The 22,674-nt window shown below is 65.2% G+C and overlaps 1 protein-coding gene across 1 annotated transcript; it reads right to left on the reverse strand.

Annotated features, from left to right (window-relative positions):
* Positions 1-558: 558 nt before the first annotated feature.
* Positions 559-21,479, reverse strand: ZNF777 (zinc finger protein 777). The gene is made up of 7 exons (XM_056106761.1): positions 21,362-21,479; positions 16,841-17,668; positions 16,087-16,213; positions 12,664-12,777; positions 4,094-4,345; positions 1,326-1,918; positions 559-1,288 (listed from the first exon to the last, which is right to left on the reverse strand). Exons 1-7 carry the CDS (start codon positions 21,476-21,478, stop codon positions 611-613), a joined length of 2,709 nt encoding a protein of 902 aa, XP_055962736.1. The 5' UTR covers position 21,479; the 3' UTR covers positions 559-610.
* Between the last annotated feature and the right edge of the window lie 1,195 nt (positions 21,480-22,674).

A 22,674-nucleotide genomic window follows, 5' to 3' on the forward strand; every position in this document is an offset into this window, starting at 1 on the left:
CCGCTGGGGACCAACGCTGAGGATGCCAGCTCTGCCACCGGGCCTTCCAGCCTGCCCCGCTGGAACAGAGGCACCAAAGAGCCACCCTGGGGCCCTCCGGTGAATGTGCCCGCTCTGCGGCCCCTCCACACCCCACCCCGGGCACCCGAGACTCGGCCACCTGCCCAAGCCCTCCCCTGCCCAACCGAGCACAGACGGGAAATGGGAAACGCTCGTCTTTTACAAAGGACTCTATTATTACAGCATCCAAAACGCAACTCGAAAGTCGTGCGCCCCCCCCGCCCCCCGTCCCCGCCAAAGGTCCCCAGCCTGTCCGTCCCCCCAACCCAAGCCCGCTACTTCTTGGAATCACTCCCCGGCAGGGTCAGGATGGTTTCATACATTTTATTGTCAAGGAAATGAACAGCCCGAGGGGTGGGGGTGGAGGGGTCCCCAGGTCCAAGCTCTGCACACCCCCGCCCCGCCCGCCGCCCCCGGGGTCCGGATCGGGGTGCTGGGCGGCGGGCGGCGGCCTCCCCGCTCGCTCCCGCCGCCCCCCGCCCCCGCCCGCCCGCCCGCCCGCGCGCCCGCCGCTGAGTCCCGGGGAGGAGGGGCGGGGGCGGGCGCGGGGTCACTCGCCCGTGTGGGTCCGCAGGTGGTACTTGAGCGACTGCTTGTAGCGGAAGCACTTGGCGCAGTGCGTGCAGGGGTAGGGCCGCTCGCCCGTGTGCGCGCGCTGGTGCTCCAGCAGGTGATGCTTCTGCGTGAAGCGCTTGCCGCACTCGGCGCAGTGGTAGGGCCGCTCGCCCGTGTGGATGCGCCGGTGCTCGAGCAGGTGGTGCTTGCGGATGAAGCTCTTGCCGCACTCGGGGCAGGCGTGCGGCCGCTCGCGCGAGTGCACGCGGCAGTGGTTGGTGAGCTTGGACTTCTCGCTGAAGCTCTTCTCGCACTCGGGGCACTTGAAGGGCCGCTCGCCCGTGTGAGTCCGCTGGTGGCGCAGCAGGTGTGACGGGCGGCTGAAGCTCTTGCCGCACAGGCTGCAGATGAACGACACCTCGTGCTTGCCCGCGTGCACGCGCTGGTGGATGACCAGGCTGATGTGCAGGCGGAAGCTCTTCTTGCACTCGGGGCACGTGTAGGGCCGCTCGCCCGTGTGCGTGATCTGGTGCTTGGTCAGGCTCGACTTGTGGCTGAAGCTGCTGTCGCACTCGGGGCACTTGTAGGGCTTGGGGCCCCCGCCGCCGCCCCCGCTGCCCGCGCCCGGCGACTTGGGCCGCGGCTTGAGCGCGTGCTTGGGCGCGAAGGCGGCGGCGGCGGCGGCGGCGGGGGGCGCCGGGGGCGCCGGGGCCGCGCTCGGGGGACGCGTAGCCGCCGCGGCCGCGGTGCGCGCGCTGGTGCAGCGTGAGCTGCTGCTTGTGGCGGAAGCTCAGGTGGCACTCGGCGCACTCGTAGGGGCCCTCCTTGATGTGGTTGCGCTGGTGGATGACCAGGTTGATCTTGAGGCGGAAGCTCTTGCCGCACTCCAGGCAGGTGAAGGGCCGCTCGCCGCGCCGGTTGCGCTGCTGCTGCTGGTGCTGATGATGCGCGCCCCCGCCGCTGCCGCGCGCCTCCGCGTGGCCGTGCCGCTCCCCGTGCGCGCCGCCGCCGCTGCCGCCGCCCCCGCCGCCGCCCCCGGGCGCCAGCCGCTTCCCGCCCGGGGGCCCCAGCGGCAGCGGCGGCGGGGGGCTCTCCTCGCGCTCCTCGTCGGGGGACAGCTCCCCGGGCAGCGGCGGCGGGTACAGGCCCGCCTCGTACCTCCCGGCCAGCGGCCCCAGGCCCTGCAGGTGCCGCGGCAGCTCCTCCTCGTCCTCCTCCTCCTCCTCGTCCTCCTCCTCCTCCTCGTCCTCCTCCTCCTCTTCCTCCTCCTCCTCCTGCTCCTCGGTCTTGATCACGATGCCTTCTGCAGAAAGAGACCGAGTCAGGCGACTCGGGTCTGTTTTTTTTCTTTTTTTTGGGGGGAGGGGGGATGGGGGCCACACCCGGCAGTGCCCAGGGTTGGCGGACTCCCGGCCTTTCAAACTCCAGGATCACTCCCGGCAGTGCTTGGGGTGGGGGGACCGTCTGGGGGTGCCGGGATCCAGCCCCGCTCTGCTCCGTGCAAGGCAAGCGTCCTCCCCACTTCACTCCAGCCCTTGCTCCTCTCACTTTTGGGGGCGGGAGGGGGGAGCCCGGAGAGGCTTCTTGCTGCTGGGGGCCACACCCGACCCCGATTCCTGCAGCTGAGACTTCCCCTCCCCCCACTCCGCCCTTTCGCCAACGCTTCTGTGGCTTCCAAGGGGGACGTGGCTTCAGCCCCCCTGATCCCTCTGGGACGGTCTCCCCCACAAAGCTGCTGCCTGCACCCGCCCCCCACCACACCCCCCAATCCAGCTGTGATTCTGCCTCCTCCTCCCTCGACCCCTCCCCCAGTCTGGGCACCCAGGGGCATCCACCTCCCAGGACAGAACCCGCCACTCTCCGCCCTGTGGCACTTCACCGGACCCAGAGAGCCTCTGGCTTGTCATCTCTGGGACGTGCTCCCTGAACACCCCTAGTGATGGCTGCCCCCTTCCTCCTGGCCCCTGGATACCTGGTGCCCCTGAGCCCCGAAGGGCGCCCCTGGCACCCCGGCCGCTGCTCCCCACACGCAGGCCTCCCGTGTCTCGGGAGAGAGTCACGGCTGCCTCCGAGAGACCACGAGTCTGCGCTTGCCAAGTTCTCAGGGGGGGATGAATGGAGAACAGCTGCTCACAGCCACTCGTCCTAGGAAGGCAACTGGCAACCCACCCGTCTCACAGAACCTGGGCGCCCAAGCCTGGGGACTTTGCTGAACGAGGCCCACGAATCTACAGAACATTCTAGAATGCACACCTCCTGCCCCGCCACGAGCAGGGAGACCCCTGCTGGATGGACCTGGCCAGGCTTGCTGAGCTGGGTAGTGACCAGGCCAGAGGTGATCAGTGAGAAGCCAGGTGGGCCAGTCGGCTCTGCGGGGGGTAGGGGGGTGGGGGTGGGGAGGGTGGTCTGCAAGGAAGGGACCCGCGCCTGGGGCAGAATGTGTCACAGGTCAGAGAGGTGACACCAGTGAGGCGAGGGGTAGGCAGCCCCCAGTCTGCGCTGACAGTTTCTCGACTCCCCTCTGGCACCAAAGAGTTTCCTACACAACGGAAGCAGAGCGAGAGTGTGCGGGGCTGCAGGGCGCCCCACCCACGCTCCACGCCAAAGGCCGTCTCGGCTCCCACCAGGAGGCCCCACCTGGCAGGACCTCAGCCTGCCTGAGCCTTCCTGTCCTCTCTGGTGGGAAGGCGAGGTACAAAGACTCGGGGACGTCACGCAGCCGTCTCAAAAATAAGAAGCTGGAGCTACCGTTTCCCCCCACTGCTGGGACCTGGTGATTTCAGTACGAAAGAGCGAGCTGCGAATCTACAGGAAAAAACGAGACTCTCCAAAGTCAATGTCACACTTTTAAAGGGCTCCCGGTTCAGGATGTGGATACATTTCTGGGCCCGAAGAGTCCCTAAACTATACACTTTAGAGGAGGAATTTCACACACACACACACACACACACACACACACACACACACACACACAGTGCCCACACACATGTGCATGTGCACACACACAAATAAGCACAGACACACGCGTATACACACACATGTGCACAGACACATACGCATGCAGACACTCATGCATGCACACACGTGTGCGTACAGACATAGACACATATGCATGCACAGACATGCACACACGCACACACACAAGCAGACACACATGTGCACACACACGAACAAGCACAGACACACGCGTATACACACATGTGTGCACAGACACATACACATGCAGACACACATGCATGTGCGTACAGACAGACACATATGCATGCGCGCGCACACACACACACACACACACACACACACACACACACACACACAGGCATGTCTTAACTGAACCCAAGCCCAGGTGAATTCTACCAGGTCTCAAGGCCACACTCAGGGCCTGACTTTTCACAGGCAGTCAGGCCTCCCACTGGGCAAGGCGGCTTGTAAGAAGGCAGGGGTGGGGGGGTGGGAGGGGTCCCTCCCGGCCCTCACTGACCTGCGCAGGGCCTCTGCTGTGCCAGCATCTGCTTGAGCTCGCTGAACTCGCTCGAGGCACCCGGGGACTCCTCCAGGGTCTGGTCGGGCTCCTGCAGGTCGAGGTCCGGCCGCTCCCCGCAGGGGTCCCCCGGCTCCGAGTCGGGGAAGCTGTGCCCCTCCACGTGCCCCATCAGGGGCTCGGGCGCCTCCAGGCTCTCGGAGCCCTCATCGTTGGTCTGTACCTCGATCTTGATGACGATGCCATCGTGTGCTGCAAGGGACAGAGAAGCGGGACACGGGTCACTGTACCTCACCGGACCCCGAGCCGGAACCCCTGCGCACAAGGACCGGGGGCACGTGCGTCTGCCTCTAGTGGTGGGCTCTGAATGGGGTCCCTGCCTTTCCTTTCCTGAGCTGCAGGGGGGCCCGGGGACAAGGGTGGCCAGTAAGGGCGGCCCTGGCCTGCCAGACCCCGGACCAACCGAGAGAGGGCGGGAGGGCGGGAGACCCCCAATGCCTGCCCCAGCACATGGCTCCCAGCTTCCTCTCTGCACATCACTACGGCACGTAACGGGAAGGATTCTCTCCACCCCGGGTCCACCAAGGGAGCAGAAGAATCCTGTGTGGACAGCGAGCAGGTGCTCGGGGCAAGGCCAGGCCCACGGGAACTGGGGTCAGTGAGCACAGTGGGGCTTGGGCCCCGCCATCCCGGGAGCCTGCCAGGAAGTGATCCCTGTGCACGGCTGGGTGTGGGCCCCAAACCATGGGGGCAAAAGGACCACGCAGGCCCGTGAGGGTGGGTGGGTGGGCAGCTCACCGCCCCTCTAGCCCTGCCAGGCCACGGCAGAGAGGGTCCCCGGAAGCCCTGTCCCTCCCCGGGGATGCTGACACACTCCTCTCCCAACGGTCCCCATAGACAACCTGCAGAGACCCCTCCCGCCCTGTCCCCGCAAGACCTGGGACCCCCTTCCCCGCTGCCCTACTCCAGGTGGGGGCTGAGGCCTGGCTGGCCCCTCCCAGCTCTGGGCGGCCCTGCCCTCTGCTCGCCTGTAGACTCGGGGGGGAGGGGGGCGCATCCCTCCAGCCCTGCTAGCAGCAGCCTCCCCCCTGCACCCAGGCGGCCCCTCTGCATCATCCCCTCTCCTCGCAGGAGGGGTCCAGGGCCCACATGCAGAGACCATAGGTCACCCCAGGCAGGGGCCAGCTGAAAGCCGCTTTTGTTTGCGGACCATTGAGAGTCGCTGTCTGCTGGCGGCGCTTTGATTCTGGATTAAAGACATGCCCCTTCTTCCTGCTACTTCCGGGATGTCCCCCCCCACCCCCCCGGCCCAAACCGCCCACCACCTGTTGGTTTGGGGGACCCGTTAGTAGATTTTATTCTAAGACCCCTAACGCTCTACTGATATTCAGGCCTTCGCCCCGATGCCGTTACTCGGGGTGGTATGAGCTCAGGGTCCAGTTCTAGTCCCTCCTGGACTCGTGCCCTCGAGGGCCGGGAATCCTCTTGTTGCTGTTTTTAGGGCCCTACCTGGCAATGCCCAGAACAGGTAGCAGAGCGCGGGATTGGCAGGGAGGGGGGTACTTGTCTTGCAGGCGGCCGGCCCAGGTTCAATCCCCGGGCACCCCACATGGTCCCCAGAGCACCGCCATGCTAATCCCTGAGTGCAGAGCCAGGAGTAACTCCTGAGCATCGCTGGGTGTGACCCAAGCCAAAAACCAAACAGAAGAAAGAGACTGACTCCTGGCTCTGCACTCAGGAACACTCCTGGTGGGGCCCCGAGGACCCCATGGGATGCGGGAGATGGGCCCAGCTGGCCCGTGCAAGTGACGATCACCTGAACAAAGGGTGGCATCAACGTGCCCCACCCCTCTGTGCCCCAGACACCCATTTCCGGGCGCCCCAGCGGTGAGCTGGGAGGTTTCGACAGGCCGGGAGACACCCGTGGGCAGGAGAGCGGCTGGTCCTCAGCCCCCTCCGGGGCAGGACAGCAGGGCCGGCGAGGAAAGGACCCGGGAGGCCGGGGAGGGAGGCTGGCCGGCCTGCTGCTGCCTGGGGCCCAGGACTTCTCGCGACGTGGTGGACGCGAGGCCCAGCTGACCAGCACCGCGTCTGCAGAGAGGAGAATACCCACGGCCTGCCCCCCTCCCTCCTCTGGAGCCTCACGCCTCCCCCTCTCCCTTCACCCCTGCGATGATCCACGAGCACCTCCATGCGTGGGCGTCAGAGAACCACCTCCCTGCCTGGACAGCGCCTGTCACCCTCCTCAAGTGACCTCCCTGCCTGGACCAGCGCCTTGTCACCCCCGAGTGACCCCAAGGACCCGGGAGGCCCCCCCCCATCCCTTTACAGAATGCCCCAGAAAGGTGGCACCACACCCCAGCAGGTGAGTGACCGTCAGGGCACCCCACAGTGATGACCCAGCGGGGGGTGGCGGGGGCAGTGGGCCGTGGAACTCAAGAGCTTGAGAAACGGTCTCCGGGAAGGCGCCCCGCAGGCCTCAGAACCCAGCGACAGGGAAGCGGCCCTGCTCCCTGTTTTGTATGTTTGTTCTTGGTTTTGGGGCCCCACCTAGTGGTGCTCAGGGCTGACTCCTGGTTCTGTGCTCAAGGATCGCTCCTGGCAGGGCCCGCGACACACACACACACACACACACACACACACACACACACACACACACACACCGTATGTGGTGCCGGGAACCCGGGTCCGGTCCACTGTGTGGGCGCGGCGCGTGTCCTGCCCACTGCCTGCTCTCCCTGACCCCCGAGAGTCGGTCTGAGTTTCTATTCTCGCTCCCGCTCACCCACAGTGACTCGTCCCAAGCAGACGTGTCACTGTGTCACCGTGCTCAGAAGGTGTCAGCTCCCTCGCTCTCCTGAGATTTCCGGAAACGTGACCCAGACGGGAGCTTGGGCTTCGCTTATAATCACCTGTGGGCCCTGGTGGTGGTGGTGGTGGGGGTCTCCTCTCCCCTCCGCAGCCCCCCCCCCCCGACCGACGTCAGTGACCCTGAGCTGCGAGTCGCGGTGGCGTGATAAGCAATTTTCCCAGCCTGCAAACCAGGCGCTTTGTGGGAAACGCACCCCTTATAGCAAACAATGCCAGCCACGTCGGTGACTGCACGCGACCTGTGATGATGCCATGACCTGTGATGATGCCATGATGGGCCTTTGTGGTGAATCAGCTCAGAATCAAGTGTTGCAGGGGGACGGGTCCACAACAAAGCAGCTCAGGCCTACGAGACGGAAAAGGGGGCCCGAGAGAGCAACCCCACCCCCCGCCAGGCTGAGAAGCAGCCCGGCACGTGCCGGGGGGCCTGGTCTGATGCTGCCGGCGTCACCCCGTCCCCACCGGTACCGCCAGGCGTGGCCCAGGGACACCCCAGCCCCGGGAAAGGAAAGTCAGAGCCGATTTCACCCTGGACCCTGCCCCTGTCCCCGGTCACAATACTCACTCCACGGGCTCAGTGGGTGCTCCTACTTGTGGAGACCCAGGTTTGGTCCCCAGCACCCAGCGGCCCCCTAAGCAGTGTCAGGAGCAAGCTCTCACCCCCCAGCACAGAGCTAGGAGCCCCCTGAGGAACAGGGGCTGCCCCCTCAAGCGTAGGACTCCCAGACGGGCCACCTAACTTCTGGTCTCCATCCACAGGGCCCATCCCCTGGCGGGGCTTGGGGAGCTCACGGGGTGCAGGGGATTTACACGGGGGGCGGGAGGAGGGGCGGGGGTGTGTGCCGTGCAAGGCAATGGCCTTCTGCGCTGTCCTATTGCTCTGGTCCGCCCCCCACCGGTCCAGGGCGAGAAGCCACAGTCCAGCTGGACGGAGAAGCAGTGGCTGCTGCCTTCCGGGTCGGAGGAACGACACCGTCACAGACCAGACCTCACGATAAACCGAGCCTCCGAGAAGCAGGCGAGCCGGGACGGAGCGTCGGGGGGTTAGGAACGTTAAGGGCGCTAGGCTGGAACACGTAGGCGTTTCCCACAGCTGCATGACGCAAATCCCAACTCCAACGGGAGACCACAGAGTCACCAAAGTGACACACGGAAGACAGAGTTAATGCCTCCCGCGCTTCAGAAACTTTTTCAAATCAAAGGCCGAACCACCCCAAATCACTGAGCGTGAACTAATTCCTAAAACGAGACACACTGGCGAGCAGTGACGGTACGTGGGAAGGAGCCAAATACTGGCCAACCTGGCAACGCTCAGGGGTCACTCTATTTTTTTTTTCTTTCCCTTTTTGGGTCACACCGGGTGATGCACAGGGGTTACTCCTGGCTCATGCACCCAGGAATCACTCCTGGTGGTGCCCGGGGGACCCTATGGGATGCTGGAAATCGAACCCAGGTCAGCCGTGTGCAAGGCAAACGCCCTAACCCACTGTGCTATCACCCCAGCCCTCAGGGATCACTCCTGGCGGTGCTCACGGACCACATGGGACGCCGGGCATCGAACATGAGTTGGCCGCATGCTAGGCAAAGCGCCCTCCCCGCTGTGTTATCTCTCAGGTCCCTAGAAATCTTTGAAACCCCTCACTTTGGCAAAGAAGTCAAAGGAATCGCCCGAGAGCGGGGAAAGTAAGGCCCCCTGGTGCAGAGGGCACAGAGCTCTGGGGGTTGGGGGGGGCACTCACAGTTTGGAGTCGGGTTTATTCTTTGACCAGGAGGCTGGCTTCTACGTTTGTCCGAGAGAAGGAACAGACTTATTTCTGACTGGTTCCCCTTGCGAGCCCAACGAAGAAGGCCCATTGTGAGTCGGGGCTTATTTCAATGAGACCCACCCCTGCTTAGGCCCGGGAGGGCAGCCCCCTCGGCCACCCACCCTCTGCACGTGGGCAGCTGGGGTTCAGACTCGGGCACCGTGCACTTCTCTGAGCACAGAGCCGGGAGCAAACCCTTAAATCCTACCCTGGGTCGGTGCTGAGCACCATGGAGTTTGCCCGTTCCCCCCAAAGGGGCACCGTCTCAGGCTCTGGCCTAGGAAGAGAGCCAAGAAGCAGGAAATTAAAAAACCAGTTGCCAAACAGGGAAGTTCCTTATCGTTTGGATTTTACTTGTGGGAGTGGGGCCGGGGCGCAGACTCCCAGGGGCCCTCACGGTTCTGGGGTCCCCCTGGGACACGCCGCCAACCGAGTTAGGGGCTGCTGCCCACAGCGGGGACACTGGGGGTCTCAAACTCGTCCATCACACCAGGCACGGAGCGCCAGCCACCCGGCCACTCCCCCAACTCTAAATACATTTTTTTTTTAAAGTTATCGATGTGCGTGGACCCGAGGTCTGACTTGCTCTGGGCCACCTCTGCAGGATCAAGCCCTGGAGCAACTGCCCAGCTGGGCGTGGACCCTGGATCCCGAGCATGGAGTGGACCCCCACCCCCACCCCCACCAAAGCACAAATAAAAGAAAAAACAAACAGGGCCAGAGAGACAGTATAGCGGGGGAGGGGTTAGCCTGTGTAGCTGACCTGGGTTTGATCCCGGCATCCCATAGGGTCCCCCGAGACCACCAGGAGTAATTCCTGGTGCAGAGCCAGGATAACCCCTGAGCATCTCCCAAAATGGTCCCCCCCCACCTTTTTTTTTTTTTTAAGTTTTTGGGCCACCCCGGTGATGCAGAGGACCAAATAGGATGGTGAAGCTCAAACCTGGGTCGCCGTGTGCAAGAAAAAACACCTTCCTACTGTGCTCTCACAAATAAACTACCAAGAGAGGGACTGGGGTTAGTGCCTGTGTGCGCCAGGCCAGATTTAATCCCCAGAACAACCTGGGCGCCCCCAAACACCGCCAAGGGGACCCTGGTGGCCCGTGACACTGTCAGGGGCTAGGCCCACCCTGAACCGCCAGCTTGATTGGCAAAATATCACCGGGAGTGTCCCCAGGCCCCGAGTGTCAGTTGGGTGCCCCTACACCCCCTAAGATGAAGCAATGTGCACTCGCTGTGGCGAACCCCACAAAGCAGAGAGAAGCGGCTTCTGGCGACTGTATCCAACGTCCGACTATTTTCTGCTGACGCCTGTTCACACCTGCCCTCACAACCACGCCTTCCCCATCCACCGTGTCCAGCTGGCCCCTCTGCTCCGGGGACTCCTCTGTTCCCCAAGCCCCCAGTGGGTGGGTGGCGGTTTCCAGTCCTGGCCGCACAGGAGAATTTTAAAAACCACCCGAGGGCCTGGACCCGGGACCCTCCGGGCTCGTTGGTGTCTCTATCCTCAGCTGAGAACCAGAAGGCGGCTCCTGCGGTCACAGCCCAGCTCTTTCAGTCAAAGAGCAGGATTCTCTGCCCCAGTCACACCCCCGGCCCAAGACCTCCTCACTAGCCGGATCAAGGGGCTCCCCCAGCCTCCATGCCTCCCTGGCGGCATTGTTCTCCCCCCAGCCTTGTTTTTCCCGGGGCTGGGGGACACTGCGCCCCCAGGCCCATTTCCCGCAGCTCTTGCACATGCTGTGTCTGGGTACTGGGGGTTCCGGTTCCGTCTCGCCACACCAGGCCTGGTCCAGAGGGGTCTCTGCCCACTCAGGCGCAGACCCAGGATGCGGGTGACCACCCCCGAGCTCCTCCCCGTGCCTCTGTCAGGGGCAGCTGGGCTGCTGGTCTCCATCCTGCTTCCGGCCCCTCCTCCATGCTGTCCGCCAGTGTTTCGCAGAGCGAGCGAGCGAGCGAGGCTGTTCCGGCGGGAGTTGGGCTGCTACGTGACTGTTTTCTGAAAAGTGGGCGGTCCTCCGAGTCAAGTTTGGAAAAACTGCTAAGACTCTCGTAAATGGAATGATCCATCGGGGCAGGTCGATGAACCTTTTCAATGTCAAATTCCTCTCTTCGAAAAGACGCCCGCTGGCCAGGGCACACGCACTCCAGCCCAGGACAGGCCCGGGGCAGCCCCGCACCAACAGGCGTGGCTCAAGCACGGAACACGGAACAAGAAGAAAGAGGGATTCGGGGTCTCGGCTCCGCGTTCCGGTTGCTGGTCTCGCTCCTGCCGGTTTGTTGCGTGCCAACGGCGGGGGGCGCCTCCAGGCCGCCCTGCCCACCTGACAGGCCGGGAGGGTTAAGACGCGGGCCCTGAGGTGAGTCATCTCCACTCCCCCTCGTCCGTGGGGACTTCAACCATCAGTAAGTCTCAGGATGGTTCCACCGGGCCAGGGTCCGGTGGGTCGGAACCCTCAGCCCCATCTCCGTGATGCACGTCGGAATCACAGCGTCGGGTTCTGCAAGGGCCATGCCCCGACACTCAGGACACACAGGCCTGCTGCTGGCGCCAGCCCAGCCTGGGGCCCCGTTCACACGGAGGTGTGAGCTGCAGGCGGCCTGCTGTGAGGGTCCCGGAGCCCCCACTGTCCTGCGGCCCGACACGGCGGGCAGAACAAATGGCGCCTTGTAACCACACTCGACAGGGCGCCTCAGAGCGGCCGTCTGTTCTCACAGAGGCTGGGGCTGGGGCATGTGTGCAGATGTGTATATGCATGAATGTATATACGTGTATGTGAGCACACGTGGACGTGCGTGTTAGATGCGTGCACATCTATGTGGCTATGCATGTGGGTGCATGTGTGTGGGTATGTGTGTGCGCACGTGCACATATGCACGTGTTCAAGTGTGGGTATCCATGTGTGCATGTATGTGTGGGCATGCATGTGTGCATATTTGTACACGTAAACATGTGCATGTGTCTACGTGTGTATGTATGTGTATGCATGTGTGCATGTGTGTACACATGTGCGTACATGTGTGTGCAAGTATGCATGATGCGTGCGTGTCTGTGCCAGCAGGCCCAGGTGGCAGGAGCGGGCAGCGCTCTGGTCCCAGCCCCGCTCTGGAGAGGTCGCCTGCAGGGAGGGCGTGAGCAAGCAGACAGGAGGGGATGGATGCTCCGGCCCCTCCAAGAACCTGACCAGAGACCCCCACTGAGGAGCCGCCAGGCCCCGTCTCTGCCTCCCGAGCTTCTCCGCTCCACGTGACCACTGCTCAGGTGACCAGACCCTCAGCCGCAAACGCTGGCCCGGCCACTGAGGCCACACCTCCCCCTGCGGAATCCATTGTCTCGTGGGCCCTTGCTTGACACCGGGTCCCCGGGGCCGTCTCTGCCCAGGGCTGACCTATTGCCCGTCCCTGCTGCATCCCCAGGCCCTGGCTGATTCTCCTGCGACTGGACCTCTGTTCTCGAAGGGCACCATCAGCCCCGCTGTCCTGACAAGGACAAGGTCCACGCCCCCCTCCCCCCAGACCTTCAAGGCCCCAAGTCCAGCCGTGGGGCGGGGCCATGTGTGTCTGCAGGGCGAATGCCGGACCCCCACGGACACCTGGCTGTGCCCTGGCCGCTGCCCCTGCAGCCCCGTGAGGAAAGCAGGCCCACAGCCCCGGGACGTGGAGTCCAAGGCAGACAGCCCGACGGCGGCCAGTCCCTCCTGACTGACCCCGCCTGACCCCAGGCCTGCCTTCACCTCACCACCGCTTGGACATACCCTGCAGGGCCATGACAGGGCTCTGACCGGAGGCCCTGGCAAGTGACCACCTATCTTTCAGGCCGTCTCCCCCGCCACACGCCCCGTCACGGCCAAGACTCCTGAGGACAGAGGCCGGGAGGTCCGGCCGGCCACTCACCAGCACTGGGGTCCGCAGGCGGCTCCCCTTCCTCGGAGTCCTCCTGCTCCGGCATGGTCGGCCGCTCCCCGCGCTCCATCTGGGACATGAGGTCTGGCTTGGAAATCGCGTAGTCTGGGCATGGGAAGGAGATTGGCGGGTGAGGCCACGAGGTTCCTGCTGAGACGCCCCCCTGGGGGTGGGGAACCAGAGCAGCTGCCCTTCAGGGGCCCGGCCCCACTCTATCCCACCAGGTGCTGTGTGTGCACGTGTGTGTGTGCATGCCTGAGTGCGTATGCACATGTGTGTTAACCAAGATATTCTCCCTCTTGGCACCAGCAGGGAGGCCGGCGACCATGGGGTCCACTGCTTCTGGATCCTGCGCCTCCCGGCACCCGCCGTGGTCACTGCCTGCCCAGAGCCTTCGGGACACAGACACAACACAATGGACATTGGGGCTGGAGTGCTAGCACAGCGGGTAGGGTGTTTTCCTTGCATGTGGCCGACCTGGGTTCGATCCCCGGCATCCCATATGGTCCCCCAGGCATCGCCAGGAGTAATTCCTGAGTGCAGAGCCAGGAATAATCCCTGAGCATCACTGGGTGTGACCCAAAAAGAAAAAAAAAAAGACACTGGACATTTTCGAAAGTCAGAAACAAAGCCTGCCTGAGCCAGAGGCCACAAAAGAGGTTTCCTGGCAGAAACAGAAAAGGGAAAGAAAGACTGAGTTGTTTGGAAAGAAGGTTTAATTGCGAAGAAACTTGGAGGGGATGTTCTATCAGGTCTGCGCTTGTCACGGAAGGTTCTAGCTTCTAAAACTGTGGGTCATGGGGCCAGAGAGGAAGTACAGCAGGGAGGACATCTGCCTTGCACGTGACTGACCCGCACCCGAACTCCTGGCATCCTGAATGACCCTCCGAGCACGGCCAGGAACCATCCCTGAGCGTCTCTGGGTGTGGCCCTAAACCACCCCCCCCAAATAGAAACTGTGGGTCACCGTCCCATCTGGGGCCTGATGACCGAATGGGTGGGTTCTAAGAAATCTGGCAACAGGGGGCTGGAGTGATAGCACAGCGGGTAGAGGGTTTGCCTTGCACGCGGCCAACCCAGGTTCGATTCCCAACATCCCATATGGTCCCCTGAGCACCGCCAGGAGTGATACCTCGGTGCAGAACCAGGAGTAACCCCTGCGCATCGCCGGGTGTGACCCAAAAGCAAAAAAAAAAAAAAAAAAAAAAAAAAAAAAAAAAAAAAAGAAAAAAGAAAAGAAATGTGGCAACAGTAAAAGGTTTCTGAAAGCACAACCACCACCAAAGCGAGTACAAAACAGACCTGGGACTGTCCGGCCCCACCCCCCCTTGGCCTTGGCGCATGCCCTGGGGTGCAAGGGGCCCACAAGTGGAGAAAGTTCCTGAAGCCTGATCTAGGTGGCAGAGGGCTAATATCCATAATGACATATGGTTTTTTTTTCCCCTTTTTTTGGGGGGTCACACCTGGCGATGCTCAGGGGTTGCTCCTGGCTCTGCACTTAGGAGTTACTCCTGGCGGTGCTCAGGGGACCCTATGGGATGCTGGGAATCGAACCCGGGTCGGCCGCGTGCAAGGCAAACGCCCTCCCCGCTGTGCTATCGCTCCAGTCCCAAGCTTTTCACTTTTACAAACAGCGAAGAGGAAAAAGCAAAGGCACCAAGCAGGAACTCATGGGAGGAGACGCGGCCCAGGCTTTCAAAGTGGCGGCCCCGCTCTGGGCGCTGTCCACTGCCTGGTGGTGGCCCAGGGGTGCTGGGTTCAGCCCTCGGGGGGTCCGTGGATGCCACAGGGCAGCCCCGCAGCCTCTTTCCTCCGCAAAACCCCTTCTGGCACGGGACCCACCATGTCCCCCCACACACACAGTGCGCAAACATGCAGGGACGTTTCTCGTGGCCCCTGTCCCAGCCCAAAGGCCCAGTGTCCCTCTGGAGTCCAGCAGAGCCTCCCAGGCCGCGAGTGTGAGCACAAGACGGCGAGTCCTTGGGCGAGGCCTCCGCTGGCACCCGACAAGGCTCAGGGGTTCCTCCTGGCTCTGCACTCAGAAATCACTCCTGGCGGTGCTCGGGGGACCTTATGGGATGCTGGGAATCGAACCCGGGTCGGCCACGTGCAAGGCAAACGCTCTCCCTGCTGTGCTATGCTCCAGCCCCGGGACGCTGGTTTCTGTGCAACACGCACCAAATGCTTTTCTCTGACTTTTGGGCAACACACGGCAGTGCTCAGGGTGGACGCCTGGCTCTGTGCTCGGGGTCACTCCTGGTAGGGCTCGGTGGGGGGGGTGGAATCATCTGGGATGCTGGGGATCGAACCCGGGTTGGATGGGTGCAAAGCAGACACCCTCCAGGCCCCCCGAGTGGTTCTCTAGCTCTGTTGGTGCCCAGATAGCTGCTCATTGGGGAAAAGCAGCGTGGAATGGAAGGATGTTCTCCCGGGCTGCCGCTGGGACGACACATCTGGGGTGAAACTTCCCGGCAACAGGAGGAGGTCACCGCTGTCGGGTTCGGGCGAGCTCAGGGAGGCCGACCAGGAGTGGGTGGGCACTCAGGACACCAGCCCTACTCAGCGCCAGTGCTGGTCCCTGCAGCAGAGCTGGGCACGGGGAGGAGACGGTGGGGCCTTCACGGGGCCCTCCACACTCTGCGGAGGGCCGGGGAGGGGACACAGTGAGCGAGTGGGTGCTTTGCATACGGGGGTCCTGGGCTTAATACCCAGAGCTGCATGGACCGAGCACTGAGCTGAGAGCAGCCACGGAGGAAGGGTAACGAAAACCAAAACACCAAGCCAGAGCCACACAGGACAGCGGGGAGGGCGTGTGCCTTGCACGTGGCAGACCCGGGCCCAACCCCTGGCACCCCTGATGGTTCCCCGAGTCCCTCCAAGAGTGACCCCCGGGCGCAGTTCAGGAGTAAACCCTGAGCACCAACGGGAAGGCCACAATCCCTCCCTAGAAGCCCCACCTCCAGGTAAAACAGAAAGTTGGCAAATGATGTTTGTCAGGGAGATCAATGATCAAGAATATAGTCACGGAGGGGCTGGAGCGATAGCACAGCGGGGAGGGCGTTTGCCTTGCACGCGGCCGACCCGGGTTCGATTCCCAGCATCCCATACGGTCCCCCGAGCACCACCAGGAGTAACTCCTGGGTGCATGAGCCAGTAGGAACCCCTGAGCATCACCGGGTGTGACCCAAAAAGCAAAAAATATAATAATAATAATAATAATAATAATATAGTCATGTTAATATTAGCATGTAACCACGAGGAGTATGTATTTGACATTTGTGCCTCCAAAGGGACCCAGGGAAAGTGAAACAGCAGTGACCAGCCACCGGCGCCTGCCCTGGCTCCCGGGCTCCTCGTGGCTCCCGGGGGCGTCTGTCCCCGAGCCCGTGGCGCGGAGGGGTGGGCGGCCCTTACCCATGGACACCAGGGACTCGTAGTTGCCCCGCATGACGTTCTTGTACAGCTCCTTCTGCCACTCGGAGAGGTTCCCCCACTCCTGCTCGGAGAAGTGCACGGCCACGTCGTCGAAGGTGACCGGGACCTGGGGGCACACGAGAGGGTCAGCGTGGATCCACCTCTGCGGGGGACGCGAGCTGGCCCGAGTGGGTGCCCTGGCGCCCGTCACTCCCCCCACCCATCCCCACTGGCCTTTGGTCCCCGCACCCCATGGGGACCCCTACGCTCTGCCGGGAGTGAGCCCTGACACTGCCAGCGGTGGACCAAGAATAATAATAAAAAGGCGTGGGAGAACCTACTAGAAACAGGGGGGAACGGAGGTGCTGCCCCTGGGGGCTGCCCCGAGAACCCGGAAGTGCTCCACGCAGCCGCCACGTCATCCTGAACCGCGGGGAGGGCGACACAGACTCAGGGCCAGCTGTAGGGCCCAGACGGGCAGGGACCGTCCCCGACCTCGTCTGCAGGGACCTGGCCGGGACTGGTGGGTCCCCTGGGGAAAGCACCCAAGCAGCTCACCGTGTCCCCATGACCTGCCCCCCTACACACGGGGGGCTTGGCGGGGCAGCCCCCCTCCCCACGGGCCCACCTCAGCCCTCGGCCCCAGTCCTCCCTCTTCCTGCTCTGGGGACGGACGTGCTGGCCGGCAGAGCAGCGCGGCCCCTGGTGGGTGCACCCAGGGGGGACGGGGACGGCTGTGCGGGAACGGGCCCACCTTGGGGACTTCTCCGTTGCTGCCGGGCGGCAGCCGCAGGATCCAGAAGTTTCTGTTCTTCAGCAGGTTCTCCATGTTCTCCAGGCGTCGCTGCAGCAGCCCGTACTCCTGCAGCAAGGTGCCCAGCACCACCCACTTGCTCTCCAGGTGGTTGGCGAACTCCACGGCCGACTTCTCGCAGTCGGCGATCTTCTTCTCGTTGGTGCCCGTCCTGCCCTCCAGGGTCAGGAGCCGCATGGCCTGGGCGTCCAGCTTCCGCTCCACGGCCTGGACGGCGGCCCACACGGCCAGGCGGGTGATCTCGGCCGTGGGCAGCGGCGGGTCCCTGGAGGCGGGGTCCTTCTGGGCAGCGGGGCTCGGGGGCAGGGGGTCCATGTCGCTCTCGGGCACCGTCGGGGACAGGGTCAGCGGGTCTTTGTCGGGGACCTCGGGCGAGTGCAGGGGGCTCTCCTGGTGGGCGGCGGGGGACAGCAGCGAGATCTCGGGCCCGGCGGAGGCCACCGGAGTCGGAAGCTGGGTCTCTGCCCGCGGCGGCGGGGTCTCCTGCTCAGAGGCGGCAGGGTACGGCGGGGAGGGCCCCTTCGGGGGTGCCTGCGGCATGCGTCCAGAGGAGTCCGGCTTGGGGGCGCGGGGCGGCGGCGGCGGGAGGGGGCCGTGGCGGGCAGCGGCGGGTGACGGAGGCCGCGGGGTGTCCTTGGGGGGCGCACGGGGCGGGAAAAGCGATTCTCGTGGGAGTCCGGCAGGGGCCTGGCGGGGGCGCTCTTCCTGCAGGGTGCTGGGGAGCGACATGGGTGATGAGCGCTGGGTGTCCATGTCCAGCTGCTGGACCTGGAAGAAAGGGCAGGACAGGAGTGAGGGGTGCGGGCGGCACCGAGTCCCCAAGGGAGGAGCCTGCGACCAGCGCCTTGGGGACAGCCTGCACCCACAGCCTGGCACGCACCCCCCCACCCCCACCTCCAGCGCCAGAGCGCCCTGGGCAAATGCGGCGACCCCCGGTCACAACCCTTGGTCCTGGCAGTGGTGACAGGGGCAGGGGAAAGGGCTGTGTTGGGGGCAGGAAGGTGAGTTCCAGGGACACAAATGCCTCCAGCTCTGATCAGACACGCGTTAGAAAGTTACTAATGACCAGACCCCGACTCCTCCCTCTCATGAGCCAGCACGCACACACACACACACACACACACACACACACACACACCACACACGCGCGCAACGCACACCCGCCGTAGGCCCGGCTGTCCGACCCCCTGTTCTCAGAGTCCCCGTCCACGTGCCGGTGCTGTCTGACACACCTGCTGGCCGAGTTGCCTGCGCCGTGAGCTTAGTTAAGTAAGACTGAAAAATGACTGAGCAGAATCGCGGCAACGCCGGGCGCTGGGCTCTGCCAAGACTCCGCGGGGAGTGGGGGGGAAAGGCGACAGCCGGGAGGGGGGTCCGGGCGCAGCGCTGCTCACCCTCACTTTGAAGGGGGACTCGGAACACGGGGCCGCTGCCGCCACTGGCATCATGGGGCTACACGCACACACAGACACACACAGACACACACAGATACAGATACACACACACAGACATACACAGACACATGCGTGCGCACACACAGACCCACAGACACACACACCCCCTTCCCTTTTCCAGATCGGCGGACACCAAGGCGCTGGTGACCACCTGGGTTCCTCAGGGCTGAAGCTGACGGGGTCTCCAGGGCCCTGCCGTCCCCTGCGTCCCGGGCAGGGTCCCCCGGACCCCCAGGTGGGTGCACCTGTGTCTGGGCTCCTCGCTCAGGTCAGCGAAGTGGGGACTGAGGATGGGAGGATGAGGCGTAGCCCGAACAGCCAGGCCCTGGCGTGTGCCAAGGCTGGGGTGAGGGCAGCGGTCAGAACCAAGGTCAGACGGACCCCAACTTCCCGCACCCGCGCTGGCCCCAGCTGACCCTGGAGAGAGAACCCCAGGGCGGCAGGGAGCGAAGCCCAGGCCTTGGGAGTGACCAGCTCCCACTGGCCGAGCCAGGGTCTTCCTCAGCGCAGGGGCGTGGAGTAGAATTTCCCTGAAGACAGCGTCTGTCCCCTTCCTCCAATTCCTTCAGTGAGTCATGGCAGGGCCTGGTGCCACGGCCACGTGCAGGGACCATCAAAGGAACGGCGGTTCCCGCCCTGTCCCGGGCAAGGAGTGCGCGTGCCCTGTGGGGCCCTCTGAGAGCACGGCCCACGGGGTGGCCCACCAGGTCACCGCCAGCAGCCAACAAGGCACCTACAACCAGCCAGGGGGGACCCTCTCGACCCAGTGAGGTCCTCTAGCGCCTTTTTCATTCATTCATTCATTCACCCACTCATCCACCAACGCTCGCTCAACGAAGGCTGTTTCCCACTGTCGAGTCAGAGACTAAAGGCTTAAGCCCCATCCAGCAGCGAGCCCGGTCACTCGGCACGGACGACGTGCGGGCAACCGGCTTGGGCATGAGGAAGGGTCAACCCGGCTAATCCACACAGACCCACTGAAATCGGGCAGCGGGTTGCAAACAGAGTCATTAGGTGCACTCAGGAGCCGCCTGGCTTGGAGAGGCCCGGACACCTGCCCAAGGTCACACAGCCAAGGCTGTGACACCCGGCGCCCGTCCCCAGGCCTGCCCTGGCCTCTGCCATGGGGTACGGCAGCGGGTGAATCCTGCAACCTCAGTTCCAAGGTCTGGAGCTTCGAGAATGTAGCGAAGGCTCCAACATGGGGTAGACATGCCGGCAAACCTTTCCAGGGAAAAGGGTTGGGGACAGCCGGGACCCTTCCCCCCCAAACATCAAGAGGCACCAGGCCACCACGGACACCAAATTCTGAGCACACTCCCGGGGCCTCACAGAACCCTGAAGGCGCATCAACAGCTAGGTCAGCTCAGAACAGGTGAGGATCGCCTGGGGGGGGGGGGTGGTGGTGGTGGCTGGGAAGGAGACCCCCAGCCACTTCCCACCCCCCCATCACCCCCCTATCCTCGCAGGGGATCCGGGTCTTTGCGGACGACGAGTAGTAGGAAGAAGCGAAAATCCTCCAAGCGGCCAAGTTGGTCTTCCTGGTAGCACCGGGCTTTAGCGCAAACAATGAGGAAAGCTCCGGTAGGTAAATAAACCAGTGAGGCCAGACTTCATGACCGTCTAATCAGAGCTCCAAAAGAGAGAAAAAAAAAGCCATTTCTTTACTTTCTACTGGGACTGTCTCTCCCTCTCCCCCATCTGGAGGCTGACGGGGGCAGCTGAAGCAGCCAGGGTGTCAGGTCCTCCCCCCCACCCCCCAAGCCCCCTTGCTAGGATTTCATGAGTCCCACTTCTGCGGAAAGAAAGGATGGAGCTAGCACTATAATATCTAAAGGCTAATTCGGCTTGCACGACCCGGCCCTCAGGGACCGAGGCGGGAGAAATTCTTCTGAGCCCTGTGTCAAGCAGCGCCTGTGTTCTGGGGGGGTGGGGGGTGGAGGGTCTCCTGAGTCATGCCCACCCCCACCACAAACACACACAGCATCTGTCGTGGGCGGGCAGGCAGGATGACCCAGAGCGTGTCACCGGGAACTCCAGACACCTTCCACGGTGGGTCGGGGTGCCCTAAGCTGGAGGTGGGCTTTTTTTCCCCCCCCCCAATCATTCATTTAGTTTTCTCTTCCCTGGAGACTTGGAAAAAATCGTATCCAAATCTACTTATATCGGGAGGCTTTTGAGGAAGCCCCGGATCTGGCCTGCTCCCAGCCACCGGAGAAGGCAGCTGTGCGCGCCAGACTCGAGCCTGCCCGCAGCCTCCGGGGGTCCCCGCGGGGCTGCGGGAGATGCTCGGGCTTTTTTTTTTTAATAAAAAACAGGTCCACGGGGGAGGCCCCAGGAGCGTGTGTCCCCCCGCATACACACACCCAAGCACACACACGCAACGCGCCTAGTAACGGGTCCTCGGCCCCCACCCGCGAGGGCACCCGAAGTTCGCCGGGGGCGGGGGGCGGGGGAGGGCCCCGGGGATGCAAAGTCCCGGGAGTCACCTGCTCCCCGGCGGCGGCGGCGGCGGCGGCGGCGGCGGCGGCGGCGGCCCGCGCGAGGCGTCCCCGCGTCCCCGCGTCCCCGCAGGAGGCCGTCAGGGCCGGCCCCTCCCCCGCCCCGTCCAGGCCAGGCCCGGCCCGCAGCCCCGCGGGCGCCGAGCCCCGGCAGGCAGAGCCGCTACGTGACCTTGGGGCCGCCGGGGGTGGGGGGGCGGGGGCAGGCGACGAGGGGGGAGGGGGTCCCGGCTCCGCGCTGGGGGAGGGAAAAGGCCCGACCCGCGGCGGCGGCCCCGCGCAACGGCCGGGCCCGGCGGGCAGCGCGCCGGGGCCACCCCGACGGACGCCGCGCCCGTTCCGCAGGGACCGGGGGCCGCGGACCCCGTCCCATCCCCCCAACACACACACACACACACACACACACACACACACACACACCGCCGCCGCGCGCCCCTGCCCGCCCGGACGGGCGGACGGCGACCCCCGCGGCCGCCCCCGTCGCCGCGCGCCGCGCGGGCCCTTACCGACAGCCCAGGCCGGGCCGCCGCGCCCGGGACGCGCAGGCCGTCCCCGGGGCCCCGAGTCCGCGCGTCCGCGCGCGCGCGGGCCGGCCTGGCCGGAGCCGCGGCCGCCTCGGCCATGGCCCTGGCGCGGCCCGGCCCGGGGACCGTCGTCGCCGCCGCCGCCGCCGCTGCTGCCGCGCGCGCGCAGGCCGGCCGGGGCGGCGCGGCGCGGGGGGCCGCGGGGGGCGCGCGGCCGTCGGGCCCGGGCCGGGGCGCGCGGGCGGGCGGGCGGGCGCCGGCGTCGGAGGCGGCGCGCGGGGCGGCGGCGGCGGCGGCGGCGGCGGCGCGCGATCAGCAGGGGAGCGGCCCCGCCGCAGCCGCCGCCGCTGCCATGTTGCTCCAAACTGCATCCTGGGAGGCCGGTCCCTCGCAGGCCGTTTAAAGAGAAACGCTCCGGGCGCGTCGGAGGCCGCCCGCGCCCAGACAGCTCCATCTACAGCCGGTAGGAGCGAACAGTGCGCGGCGGCCGCGGCCACGCCCTGGAGCCCCGGGCCGGCCCGTCGCGGCGCCCGCCCGCCCGCCCGCCCGCGCGCCCGAGGGGGGCCCGCCGACCCCCGGGCGCTCACCTGGGCCCGGCTCCGCGCCGCCGCCGCCCCCGCGCCCCGGGCGCCCCTGGCCGAGCGCGAGCGCCACGCGCGGCGGCGGCGGCGGCGACGACGTGTGCCCGGCGCGGGGTGGGTGCGGTGCGGGGCGCTGGGGCGGGACTCGGGGGCCGGGGGGGCGGCTCGATCGGCCCCGACAGCGTCGCGCGCGCCCCCCCCGCCTCGCCCCCCGCCCCCGCCGCCGCTGCCCGGGCCGCGGCCCCTCGCGCACCCCCGGGCCGGGCCGTCGCCTCGCACCACCTGCGCTCACAAAGGGATGGCCGAGGCCCCCGCCGTCACGCCGAGCCGAGTCGCCCCGCGTCCATGTGACCCGCGCCAACGCCGCCGCCGCCAACGCCGCCGCCGCCGTTGCCGCTGCCGCCGCCGCCGCCGCCGCCGCCGCCGCCGCCGCTGCCCGGGGGGCCGCGCGGGCCGCGCTCCCCACCCCCCCGCCCCGCCGGCGAGTGGGGTGGACGGGGGTGGCCCTTTGTGCGGGCGCCCGGCCGGCCGCCCGGAGGGGACCACGAGGCCGCCTCCCCACCCCCTCCGCTCCCCGCTCCACCTCCCCGAGGGGGCGCCCCGCCGAGGGGAGCCAGCCCGCTGCGTGCCGCCCGGCCTGCAGGCCCCGTCGAGGCCAGCCAGGGAGCCGGACCCCCCCCCGCCCCCGCCCCGGTAAAAATAAATGAATAAGTC

This window comes from Sorex fumeus, unplaced genomic scaffold (assembly GCF_029834395.1).
Source record: "Sorex fumeus unplaced genomic scaffold, SorFum_2.1 ptg000143l, whole genome shotgun sequence".
NCBI lineage: Eukaryota > Metazoa > Chordata > Mammalia > Eulipotyphla > Soricidae > Sorex > Sorex fumeus.